Genomic DNA, 14,115 nt, shown 5'->3' on the forward strand with positions numbered 1-14,115 from the left:
AATAATGAACCTGCATCTTCTTTGTGGGCTGGGATACTGCTCTTCAGTCTTGGAAAAAGCCTGTAAGTTTTATATCAGCAACACAGGAGCTTAGTTGTCTGAAGAAAACTTGTCTAAGATTTGTATAATCTATGAGACACCCTCTGCGTCCTATAAAGCTTATATGTTGTGTTACATGAGGGGCTGATGTGTTAGACGCAAGTCTGTAAGATTCATAAAATCGGAGGTATAGCTGCAGAGCCTGGTTTTTCGATGCCTCCCAGTCACCTATCTATGATGTTCCATTGAGTGCTGTGTATGCTTCCACATTAAAGACGCCTCTTCTGGTCTATGTGTGTGTAATACCCCCCCTTCCTCCTGTCACTCTGCCCATCAAATGCTGTATGTTGGAGGCTACCACATCAAGTTGGGATCCTCAGTCTTCAGCACAGAATGCGTGTTGCATCCCTTCTGGCTACTACTTATCACCATTGAGATGGGTATGTTGATGCCTCACCTGACCGCCACTAATTTGCCCAGAGCATCATTGACCCCAATGAGCTCTGTATGCGCAGCATGCACTTTAGACTCTTCGATGAGCCACGCCACAATTCCTATTGCCAGAGTGTACAATGTTCCTTTTTCACCTTTCATTAATCCTCTCCGGTCCTGTGCTATCTACCAGCAGCGCATGTCTGGTGGTCCTCCTTCACTGAACCCCAGCACTGCATGTATGATGAACCCCTTCATCACTGCACATTAACCCCTTCAATGCTGATGACGAGCCCAGGCTCGTCATGCAGCACGGTGCTCGTGTGCTCATGACGAGCCTGGGCTCGTCATGAGCCGTGGAACGCTCACACGCGGGGCTAATTCCCCCGCTGTGCTGAGCGTTCCATTGTGCGGGCGGGTTCATGACGAGCCCAGGCTCGTCATGAGCACACGAGCACCGTGCTGCATGACGAGCCTGGGCTCGTCATCAGCACCGCGGTGCCGTGCGCGGCCCCCACTCCCCCCGCACCGCGGGGGAATTAGCCCCGCGGCGAAGGGGTTAAGTAGCATTTCCAGCCCAGTTCCGTCCTTCCACTTAGAGGTCTACCCTCTTTTTGAGCGTGCTTCAACGAAGCTGTTGATCCTAGCCTCTTCTCCACCGAAGCTGGCAATCTACCTAACACTTTGCAGCCTACCTCTGAAAAAACAATGACCAGTACCATCCTGCGTTGATATTGAAACATGGCCATTCTCTCCCATGCTCTGAACAATATTGAGATGGGAACTCTTCATGCCACCATTCTCACCAGAGAATGCCTCATGTCCTGGTTCTGGACTTCTCATGGGTACTGCTCATCCTTCCACCATCCAATTTAGATCTCATATGCCCACTAGAGAATGTATGGCTAAAGCCCGTGTGCTGGTAGCAAGCTGTGTTTATTGCAACCTTTCTGAAAGCTTATGGAATACTTTAACTAGTTATTTATTTTTATATTTTACATAGGGACATCCAAATAATGTTTTTGATTTTTGTGACCATCTCTGTGCATATGCACTTGTTCAACAATAAAAACACGGTGATCGCAGAAAACACTTTGGCCCTCATTTTGCGAGGCACTCAAAGTGCAGCATTTACAGGTTGCGGTGGTACTTCATTCTGAGTTTCACATCTCGGAAGGGAACACCGTGATTGCACAGCATGTTTTACCCTGTTCGTCGTTGTGAAACTTGGAATATTGCTGTTTTCCCTGGTCAAATCCGACTTATATCATCTGGCGAAATTTGTGTGGGAAAAATATTCTGGTTATTTGGCACTCCCATTTCAGACATAAACTGCCTTTTAAGGTCGAATATGGGTTATCAGGCAGTTTATAAACAGCCGCGGCCCGTGCAGGGAAGAGTGGTGCGGTTGGGGGTAGGGGGGGGGGCAGCAATTTCCACAGACGGCAACGAGGGAAAATTTATTATTTATTTAATTTTCCCTCGTGGTCGTCTGTCAAAACCCCCCAACCCTCTCTCACCGCCCCACCACCTGCAAGGGACGCAGATGTTTATAAAAAGGGTGATGGGCTTCCATCGCCTCTTTAAGGCCTTTGTGCCCTCTTCAAAATGTAGACTTGCAGAAAAAAAAGTCTGCATGCATTTTCTTACCTGAATTTATGGTGTAGATATGCAGGAAGTTAATCCAGGTCGCGCCCCCAACTGCGTCCAAGCCGCTCCCGGACGCACCCATGGACCGTTCTCCTGCTTCTCCTGCAAATTCAGCGGCACCGACAACATCTCCGCTACGTCCACACCACAGATTCCCGACCCCAACCACCTATCATGCATCCTTCTCAACACCCGCTCGGTCCACAGACACGCCATTGACCTATGGAATCTACTAGACACCGTCTCTCCAGACGTCGCCTTCCTAACGGAAACATGGATGAACGCTTCCTCCGCCCCTGACATCGCCATCGCTATCCCTGATGACTATAAGATCACACGCAAGGACCGCACCGACCATACAGGAGGAGGAATCGCTATCATCCATAAGAAATCCATCCGCATCTCCACCAGCTCCGACGCCAACCTCGCTAACTCCGAACACCTTCACTTCCAGATCCACATCGATCCCAAGACAACTCTTAGAGGCACCCTCCTCTACAGACCACCAGGACCCCGCGCAAAATTCAGTGAAGACATCACAGATTTCATCACCCCACACGCGCTCCCCTCCAAAGACTACATCCTTCTGGGAGACCTCAACTTTCACCTTGAAAAGATCAACGACCGCAACACCGCCACCCTCTTAGACAACCTCGCCAACCTCGGACTTAAACAACTGGTCACTTCCCCCACCCACATCGCAGGTCACACACTTGACCCCATCTTCACCTCCAGCAACCATGTCTCCTTCAGCCACACTACGGATCTCCTCTGGACTGACCACAGCTGCGTTCACTTCACCTACAACAAGCCGAAACCCATCATCCACCTCCAACCAACTCTACAAAGAAACTGGAACAAAATCACCACGGATCAGATCTCCACATCGCTCCTTCGAACCTCCCCAGCCCTCTCTTCTAACGCCAACGAAGCCGCCTCCAACCTCACCCTCTGGTTATCCAACACCGCCGACACCTTAGCACCACTGAAAAAACGTCAACACAAACTTGGAAACAAGAAGGCCTCATGGTTCAACGATGATCTCAAGAAGTCCAAGAAACTGTGCCGCTCCCTTGAAAAGGCCTGGAAAAAAGACCCATCCGCCAGCAACAAGGACGCCTTCAAAAGCGCCACCCGTACTCACCACCAACTAATCCGAAAAGCCAGGAAAACAGCGTTCAAGGACCGACTTGACAACAACGCCCACAACAGCAAGGAACTTTTCAACATCGTCAAGGAATTTTCCAACCCCTCGGCCAACTCCAACGACATCACCCCCTCTCAAACCCTCTGCGACTCCCTAGCCTCTTTTTTCCACAACAAGATTGCTGACATCCACAACAGCTTTGACAACCAATCCGGAAGCCAACCCACCCTACCATCTGCTGACCATCTTCCCCCCGTAAACACCCTTAACGCCTGGAACCCAATCTCCACTGAGGACACCATCCGCCTGATGAATTCCATCCACTCTGGATCCCCCACAGACCCATGCCCTCACCACATCTTCAACAAAGCAGACTCCGTTATAGCTCCGCACCTCCGAGACGTCATCAACTGCTCCTTCAACTCCGCTACCTTCCCAGAAGACTGGAAACACGCTGAACTCACCGCCCTTCTGAAAAAACCAACAGCAGACCCCACCGAACTCAAAAACTACCGCCCCATCTCGCTTCTTCCATTCCCGGCCAAAGTCATCGAGAAAGCCGTCAACAACCAGCTCGCCGCCTTCCTCGAAGCCAACAAATCACTCGACCCCTCACAATCTGGCTTCCGAGCCAAACACAGCACTGAGACCGCCCTCATCGCAGCAACAGACGACATTCGAACTCTACTGGACAATGGAGACACAGTCGCCCTCATCCTCCTCGACCTCTCTGCAGCCTTCGACACAGTCTGCCACAGCACCCTTTTACAACGCCTCAGAAACATCGGAATCCAAGGAAAAGCACTGGATTGGATCACCTCGTTCCTCACCGGAAGAACCCAGAGAGTCCGCCTCCCACCATTCAAGTCAGAGGCCACTGAAGTCATCTGCGGTGTACCTCAAGGATCCTCACTCAGTCCCACCCTCTTCAACGTATACATGAGCCCCCTCGCGGCCATCGCCCGCCAACACAACCTCAACATCATCTCTTACGCGGATGACACTCAACTGATCCTTTCTCTCACCAAGGACCCCAGCACCGCCAAAACTAACTTACACGAAGGAATGAAAGAAGTCGCCGAATGGATGAAACAAAGCCGTCTGAAACTGAACTCAGACAAAACAGAAGTCCTCATCTTAGGTACATCCCCCTCTGCATGGGACGACTCCTGGTGGCCGGAAGCCCTCGGAAAAGCACCCATCCCGACAGACCACGCACGGAACCTTGGCGTCATCCTGGATTCTTCACTCTCAATGAACAGACAAGTCAGCGCCGTATCCTCTTCCTGCTTTAACATTCTTCGCATGCTCAGAAAAACATTTCGCTGGATCCCCTCCGAAACAAGGAAAACAGTCACCCACGCTCTAGTCACGAGCCGACTGGACTACGGAAACACCCTCTACGCAGGTACCACCGCTAAACTCCAGAAGAAACTACAACGAATCCAAAACGCCTCAGCCAGGATCATTTTAAACATCCCACGCAACGAACACATCTCTGGTCACCTTAAAGACCTCCACTGGCTACCAGTCAATAAGAGGATCACTTTCCGACTGCTCACCCACGCACACAAATCACTCTACGACATCGGACCAGATTGCCTCAACTCCCGACTGTCCTTCTACACCCCCTCCCGCCAACTTCGCTCTTCCAACCAAGCCTTCGCCACTGTACCTCGCATCAACAAGACCACCATGGGAGGCAGATCCTTTTCATACCTGGCTGCCAAAACATGGAACTCACTCCCCGCTTACCTTCGCCTCACCCAGAATCACCTAGCGTTCAGAAAGCAGCTTAAAACGTGGATATTTGACAAATAATCCTCCTCCCCTTCCTAAGCGCCTTGAAACCCTCTGGGTATGTAGTGCGCTATACAAATCTTATGACTTGACTTGACTTGACTTGACTTCAAAAAACTTTCCCTGCAAAAAAAAATATTAGAAAACACCCATTATGGTTTTTACTCCTCCTCACTAATTCACCTGTTTGAATCTTACTTGCATGACTGTGATCGCAGCTACATGATTGGAGCGCATCTCTGGCCTTCACATATGGAGCCCAACTTTTCCAATCTAGGATGTCTGCAACCATGTATCCTCAACCTGTCCATTCATTTTCCAGTCCTCCTCTACCCGTCCGCCTTCTGTTGGCTCCAGTAGCCTTGGCAGTGTCATTAGGTTGACTGTGACCCAATAAAAGCACTTGTTTGGCCAAGTACACTCCCACAATGCACCTCCCACACATGCAAGCTACAGCTTCTTAGCCACCAGAACAGTTGTAGCTATGAGCTCCTAATAGGGCAGTGACAGACTCTACCTCCTCAGTGCTGACACCCCAGCATTCTAAATGTAATGTATCCTTCCATCGCTAAAAACTGGCTAGCGCCTCCTACTTGATACTTCCTCCTCGTCTCTGGCCGTCCAGTGCTTGCTTGTTTAATGTCCTCCCCTGCTCACTGACTCCCTCAAGCGGAATGTAGGGTGCCTTTTCATAACTCTTGCGATACCATGTGATGTCTCATTTGACCACTAACCCCCTCCCCCTTTACTTGTGATCTTCCCTTCCAGCAGTGATTCTCTTTCTCTAATGTATGTATGATGTGCCTCCATCACTGACCTGCCAGCCCCACATGTGTGATGCCCCCCAAAACAAAGCTCTGCATATGCAATCCTCTCATCCTTCCCCGTGGTCCGTTTTCAGTACGCAGCGCTCTCGTGCATAAGAAAATGTTGATCACAACAATTACTAACAATCTCTTCCTCTTCCCACACCCCAAAGACAGTTTTAGTAAACTCTGTGCAACCTATTTTGTGGCAGAATAGACGGTTAGGAGGGTGGCTAGCAAGTTAGAAGATAAAATGGTCAAATTTGAGACCGATGGTGGGCTTGACCCGCTCTTGTGTGTCACTTCCGTTGATGTCCCGTTGATTTTGCTTGACCTGCCAGAATCCTGCCAACTTCAGACAGTGCATACCTGCAAGTCAGTCCTCTCTTGCCCCACCAGGCCTCAGTGCTGCCCCGTGCTGCCCCGTCCTACCCCCGTTGGTCAATTCAAGCCTCCAAGCCCTGTGGAGACATGGCGCAGCCTGCTGATGAGTCGGTAGAGACTCAGAACAGGAGTCTGCTAAGGGGCTACTCCTGCCCAGCAGTGGCAGGCAGATAGTTAAAGGAAAGGAAGAGCTGGGAGTAAAATGAAAAGGCCTGTTCGCAAAAGAGCACTGCAGTCTAACAGTGATTAGTGAAACTGTCAGTTAAAAAGCATGTTTTGAAGTCAATGTTGTTGGCATCAGACACCCTTATTTAGTACTGCCATTGGAGTGTTGTTCCCACTATCACTGAACATCCCACTCTATGGTGTATGTGATGTGCCCTGCATCGCTTATCCCTAGCATCCTTTACCTCCCTCCCCCAGTGCTGCCTGAGTGATGCATTTCTGTAGCTCTGACCCAATGTCTCTCCTGCTTTACTTGTGATCTCCCTCTCTGTACCTCTCTCTGATGGTTGAACTCTCTGAGCCCCCAGCATTAAGTATCCTACTGATAAATTGATTACATGATATCGATGTCTGTCACACAGCACCCTCATCATCTTCAGCTCCGGCAGCGTGGCAGGGAATTACGCCAGATGCTTACAAGTCTGTATCAGGAAGAGTATGAGCTGGACGAGCAGTATTACCTTAAGGCCCTGGAGCTGCCCAACAGGACCCACCCTGATGTGGTAAGAGCAATCGAAGGATATTATTGGTGTACCGTCTGGGAATACTCTGGGATGGGAAAATGGTGGGTAATTGTAGGAGTCTGATACAGGAGGTCTGGTCACACCTCTTTCGGCTGTTTGTGGCCTCACCCTAAGATTTTTCATCCTTCTTCCAGCCAGTTGGAGATGAGAGCAATGCCCGAATAGTCGAAGTCATTGGGAGGAAACCAGGTGAGTGACATTTTATGCACCTTACTTTACCACACATGGATCCTTTCAGGTCTAATGTGTTTCAAGAGGATTAACATGATTTTAGGATGCAGTTTGGAAAAAGTTACACAACAGTCTGCAGGCAAACAGTGGCTGACAAGAGAAAGGCACAGGTCTTGATGTGAAGCTATACCGTAAACATGCCTGCTTCCCTTACAGTGACTCATCGAAGCTGCACTGGCACCTAGCAGAGCAATTGAGAGTTGCAGGGCAAAGGGATGTTGCAAAGTAACATTTCACATTTGCTTAAGGCTATTAGAGCATTTCATTCACTGAAGATAGAATGTGCTAATCTCTATTAAAAAGGGAGAAACAGAAAGACAAACATTGGAATGTTGGAGCAGTAGGCTTATATCAGCCATTATCAACCCTGAGCCATTACATTGTCTTGAGTGGAGCTCCCAAAATTCCAATGTTTTAATTGCAGATAAAGACATATATTTACAGTGGGCATTTGGTTAACCAGCTCCTTACAGTTGGTTAGCTTTTTTTTATCAATCACCTTGTTTTTTTCTTCTTATTCAATGGCTTTAATTCCTCTTCTTGTGTTTGTCTCTCCCCTGGAGTAGAGCTTCGTTACCATCCTTTTATTGTATAGCTTGTATTCTTCCAGTGCTTATTTTCAGAGAACCATACAAAGAAATCCTCAGCACACGTCATAGGTGTATCAACAATTCGTTAAGTGCATGATGTAAGCACAAATTATACACAAGTTATTTCAATTCTTATTTTCTTTCTTTATTCTTTTGGTCTTGCTTCAGACAGCCAACACGTGTTTTGCCGCTTTCAAAGGGAAATCGTACCGCAACTTTCTCAAGGCTATGTCCTTTTTGATTAAGACCTTTCTTTTGTGGTGATATTTCAAACCCACAAAGGGATTCAGTTGTAGCTCTCGTACTCGAGCTACATGGAGAGCGACGTTTGGGACGAGACAGTCGGACTCACAAGCTCAAGATTTGGGGACAAAATAAGATCCCTCAGATGCATGGACTGCCTTATTGACGTCGCGCAAGATACTGAATCCCTTTGTGGGTTGGAAATATCACTACAAAAGAAATGGATTAAAACATACCAAAAACATGTTTGCTGCCGTAAACGGCCTGATTCTGTGAATCAGGCCATTTCCAACTGCAAACATGCTTCGTACATCTAGCCAAAGAGTGCTAATTCCCTTTTAGAGCTCACAAAAAATACACGTTAAGATTAGGAAGCCCTGGAGAAGGATGGAGCTGCAGTATCGCTAGATGCTGCTAGAGCATTTGATAGGTTCTTCTGTGCCATTCTACAATAAGATAGCTTGGCATTGGTTACAAATTAATCTTCTGAATCATGGTATATTGTACTCTGTCATAGAGAATAATGCACTTATAAATGAAGAGATTTCAATCCCATTTAAAATAGAGTGATGGGCAAGCAGGGCTACCCTCTGTCTCCAGTGATATTAGCTTTCTATGTGGAAACCAATACTCTGAAGCAAGTGTTTGAAATCAGTTATGGGTAATCCTGTCACTTTAAGATGTTGTTTGCTACTGAGGTGGTCAGATGTACACATGATCCAGCAAAGGCAATCACCTCTATAGAAACAGTGATCCAAATGTATAGCAACTTGTCTGTAACCGTAACTTCTCCAAAACCAGCCTCTTTAATATGAGTTAATACTTTGAATTCAAAGCTGATTGACTTATTTAAAAATAAGCCATTTTCACCAGAAGTTCTTCAGAAGCAATTATGAGGGACTGCTGTCTGGTAAAGACCACAGCACTGTTTAGTAATTGTTGTTAGTAGATTGTGATAGCTAAGAGTGAGATCTGGCCCCAGTCAGTGCCTAAGTATCAGCATCTCCGACAAGTAGGGAAGGGTCAGCCAGTTTACGACGGACAGAAATGAACTTTTTTGAAGTCCTTGCCAATCAAAATGTTAGATACTGTTATACTTAAAGTATTGAATCACAAAGTTTTTCAAGCAAATTGGCCTCAACACACTCTATTCCATAGTGATGGCCATGCAAGAGAGCTCTAGATATATGGAAGTGCCGTCGGCCAAGCCTTAATGGTCCACCAACCTTTACTAAGCATTTCTGAAGACTCCTGCTCAAAAATGTGTTGCTCAAGGGAGTTACAAACGTTAGGAAACCTTGGTCATCAAGAATAGTTCCTTACCTATAATTTATCAAGTTATGTCTTCTTTTAATGATCGTATACTAACATGAAAAAGTGGAAGCGAAGAAAAACGAAAATGGAAAGTTCATTTGTAGGAATTGGTAATGATAATAGCCATGCATCAATGTTATAGTTTTCTTTATTATTTAAAAAGTGTTATTGGATACATTAAAGGGGAACTAATTAGAGTAGAGTTATTGTTAGGATAAGGGTTCGTATTAGGATTAGTGTAACAGGTTAACATAGGGGTTATGATCAGTGACATATTAGAGGGCATTGTTGGGGATATGGGGGCTGATGTACCGAATGATTCTCTTGCAGAGCTTGCAATGCACCGTGTTGCTGGCTTTGTCTGAAAAAAACAAAAATCACTGTATCAAATCGCCACTGCTAGGTGCAAATCGCACAACGATACACATGCTCAACATTGCGATTCCTTGTGTACCACAAGGAAGACGGCACCAAAAATGCCTCAATCTCCTTCTTGCGATTCCCAAGTCATTTTTTCATTGCCTAGTTCCAAGACATTGAATAGACAGGTCATTTAGTAAACATTCTCAAAATGGAAGCTGTCAGCGAAAACTTCTATTGTATGAATGCCAGCTGTGGGCAACAGAGGGAGAAAAGGACCACAATTGTTCCCTCGCAATGTACCATTTGCTTTGTAGGTGTTATAGTCCTTGTTTTTCACACAGGTATCTCGATGCAATACTGGAACTTTGCAAACGCTGAGATAGAGGTCAAGTGTCACTTGTTGCATGTAGACATCCATGGGTGATAGCAGCACAAACACCCTCATACCCACAATGTTTAGACAGGCATTGTTAATATCAACAATTTATTATTATATTTATCATTATTAAAATAGAATAGGAACAGAAGTTGATGAAGAGAGGAAGGAGAAGGGCTACAGTGTAGGTTAGAGAACCATACAACAGTGAAAATGGCAACAGGTAGTCAGAGAACATGTGCAAAATTAACATCTTCTAAATTTTTCCTTTACAGATTTTGATTTTAGAGTCAAAGGTCACTTGGAGATCGGAGAGGACCTGGACATCATACGACAAAAGTAAGAGGTCAAAGTGATAACATCACTACCTTTCAATTCTTACTGTAAAGTCATGTAGCAGAAATAGAGATAGTCAGTCATTTTCTGATCCAATGATCATCATTTATTACTCATTGGATTTAGTCATCAAAGTCCCAGTTCGCCACGGGCCCGCGCTTTCAGTCGACATATACAATATCAAAGTTTTACAAACTATGTGTGAGATGCTGGTGACATGCTGATGTGTGTCCGATTACCTTTAGAAAGAGCTGCAACCTCTCTTAGTGAAGGCCTTGAGGACAGTAAGGTCACTGGAGATTAATTGGAATAAACAGATGCAATTCAGAGGATTCTGTAGTTTGGGGATGAGGTGTTTTGTTTTTGAAGTTTTAGATTATTGATCTCATTGTGTGCATCCATTAATTATAGATTGTATCTACCTGCATAGTCTCTTACACAGTCTGGTTATGCCAGCCTGTATTTTATGTTTAAATAGTATTAAAAACAGAAAGCAATTCAGTTATATTACATCTAATCTCAATGCATATGCAGATCATAGAGCAGCAACACTTATAGTGCTATCCCTTCCCATGCCTTAAATCATACAAAAAAAATCCAACTTTTAGCTCTTCAATCACTTCAAATAATTCCGGCTTTATCAATGCATAGATTGGATATGTAAAGCCTCAATAAACCGATCTATCAACTTTAATACACTCCTTTTACAAGTAAAACAGATGTGGGCTTTCCTATTGCCATACTTAGTGTCCAGTAAATCCAATTGTGGGAGGACATGGCTACCTAGTTACCTCAGATTCAGCAATTTATGGCACACCTTTCTCATGCCAGGCCATATCAGATGTATTTGCCATCTTCAGCTCATGCAACAACCGCTGTGGCCCTCGCTCCTGAGGCGTACATCAGCCTTATTAATGCATCTGTATGCTTGTTCATTTGTGGCTCTGTGGATGACATCAGCCAAGGTGGCTTGCATTCCAGTCCACTGTCCTCTTGTATGAAAATAACTTTGTATCCTCATAGGGTCTTCAAAGTGGAAGCATTTAAATTGTAATTGGGTGTGGCTGTGGACTGGACCCCATACTCTTCTTACTTTCCTTCAGGTATTGACCTCTTTCTTTAGTGTTAATCCCTTGCAGTACTTCAGAAGTGGAAGAGCAGCTGGTAATGTGTACAATGTACCCACTCAGGAGCCTGACCTGCTCAGACCTCCAATTGCCTAACCAATTTGCAGTTTCCACCGACTGTATTTCGTGTACGGTTTCGCTTTACCCTTGGTCTACTCCTTCAATATGAAACCAGTGGCCGTAATGTACAACTATGTTTTAAATCTTGGTTTCCAGCACATATAGGGGATAGCTAATGTGATGCCCATCGTGAGAACTCTATTAAAGGCCACATGCAAATTTAAGAGGGTTGCGGGAAGGACTAACCCTTGTGGATTATGAGAATTAGACTGGGGTGGATTTAGAAGCAAAAGTATCAGCTGGGGCCCATGCAAGTGAGAGCAGTGGAGCAGAGTGGAGGGGATTTTGACAGACGATGATGACGAGGAAAAATTATTTATTTATGTAATTTCCCTGATTCGTCGTCTGTTAAAATTCTAACCCCCACCCCCACTCAGCCCCGCCGCTCTTACCTGGACGGGCCTCGGCTGAAAAGGATCCAGTGTTCCCTTTCTGAATGTAGTTGTTGAGATAGATAATAATCTAGCTAGATTGATATCCTTGATGCCAGCAAATGATGCAATGTTTTCAATGAGCACAATATAGTCATTGGGATGAAACGCGGCTGAATAGTCCACCAGGATGAAAGTGCAACAATGGCCTTGGTCTTTAGAAGACGGGAGTTTCTCTTGGACGGTGTAGTGCACCAACGTACACCTTGACTGTCATTCTCACATAAGGCAAAAGACCCATTGTGCTGTTTTTGCCATGCCTTCGTGAGCATAGCAAATCTCAATAGCATATTTCCCAGTTGTACACCTGACTGAGATAAGCATGCTTGGCAAGCACCCTAGTTCTCGGCCTGTTTTTCTGCAGCTATTTTCAATTTGTCTCCCATCTGTTCTCTGTTCATGTAATAGGATACTCCTCTTTTTCTTGTCATGATCCAGGCTTGTAATGGAAGTGTTTACCCTCTTGGCTATGAGAGGACATTTGGTCTAACAGGAGTTTTGGCTTCCATTCACATTCTGTGCTTTCTTTCTTCTCCACATAATTGCTCTTTTTCCACTCTAGAGCCAGTGGGATATAAGCTCTTTGCACATTGATATGCATTGAGCTCAATTACTATTTAGGGAATCACAACAGGAAACTGTCTACTTGGGCTTAAAATGAGGGTAAAATATGCTTACTTTGAGATCTTTAAGGCAGGGTTATTTTAACTTATCTCTCTGATTTAACAGGCATGGTATTTCCTCTTATACTACCTTTATGCATAGGTGATGTGCCTTTGCCTGTTGTTCCTCTTCTCTGTTGGTGCTGGTGCCCTTTCCCTCAGTGAGAGATCTTTCAGTGTCTTATGGTCTTTGGCTCCTGTTTCTTCGCTCCTTCTGGAGCAGCAAGGTGTTGTAGAAGCCCTGCTTCCTTCTTCACTATTTCTTTTCGACATGCAGAGATATCTTAAAAGCATTACATACATTTAAAACTGCAGATCAAAATAATACAAATGTGTCGGTTGTTAAAAAAAAGGAAAAGGATACCCTTTATACAATAATAAATTAGCTAAAAATAGATTACATTGAAATAGACAATCTGTTGCAGCGAATCAACCATGTCCACTTTAAAAATTTGGAAATGCCACAAACTATAAGAGGGGAAGTTTCAGTTAACAGGATGCGTAGCGCCACCAAATGCTGGCGCGTCCCCAAGCGTCTGAATAAGGGTTTAAGCCAATGTCTCCTAGGGCGAATGTAGTCCGGACACTCAAAAAGGGTATGAGCCACCGTCTCACGTCTTGTGGAGCAAAGGGCACAAAAAGGTGATAGCTGAACTGGCGATTTCCATCTGGAAAGGAGGTCCCCAATCGGGAGAGTGCCTATTCTGAACTTTAAGTAAAGAGCCCTATCAACTGGCATGGTGATCAAATCCAGGTAGGGTTCATACGCTACCACGTCTTTGATTCTTAAAAATACAGCGGTCGAATTGCAGTGGCGTGGGTTGCTGATGAGTTGGCAGGAGACCCAGTCCCAATACAGTTTTTTTAAGACAGCTTTTGGTGGGGCGGATTTTGCAGCCCAACAGTCCCCCAAACCCAGCTCCCCCAGGAGGTTTTTAGTGTCCCTTAGCCACTTGATTGTATGCCAGCCCCCCATTCCCATCACCTCGGACAGCCCATCAGCATGGGATTTTAACTCTGGAACCCTCCACAGACGAGCCCATAAAAGCAGAGGCCGGAGACGGGCCTGATCCTTAATCGACTTGCAGCCCACATCCAAGAGCACAGGAACTGTCGGGGTGCTCAAGGGAAGAGCTAATAAGTCTTTCAAAAATTTGCTCTCGGACTTGGATAGGGAGTCCAAGTTACAGTGGCCCCACAGCTCTGCCCCATAGAGTGCTGACGTGGCTCCTCTTGCTTTATAGATGTCAATTGCAGGTGCCACAAAGTGTTTGGGAGAAGCTCGATATTCCCTTAATATTGCACCCCCTATCCT

General features: G+C 45.7%; 1 protein-coding gene across 1 annotated transcript in view; it reads left to right on the forward strand.

Annotated features, from left to right (window-relative positions):
- SARS2 (seryl-tRNA synthetase 2, mitochondrial) overlaps positions 1-14,115 on the forward strand; it is a 278,053-nt gene that overhangs the window by 173,326 nt on the left and 90,612 nt on the right. The window contains exons 4-6 of the mRNA XM_086938739.1: positions 6,846-6,986; positions 7,142-7,196; positions 10,400-10,463. Coding sequence (XP_086794865.1) covers positions 6,846-6,986; positions 7,142-7,196; positions 10,400-10,463 — 260 coding nt within the window. The remainder of the gene's footprint in view (positions 1-6,845; positions 6,987-7,141; positions 7,197-10,399; positions 10,464-14,115) is intronic.

The sequence above is a fragment of the Lissotriton vulgaris genome, chromosome 9, assembly GCF_964263255.1.
Source record: "Lissotriton vulgaris chromosome 9, aLisVul1.2, whole genome shotgun sequence".
NCBI classification, from domain to species: domain Eukaryota; kingdom Metazoa; phylum Chordata; class Amphibia; order Caudata; family Salamandridae; genus Lissotriton; species Lissotriton vulgaris.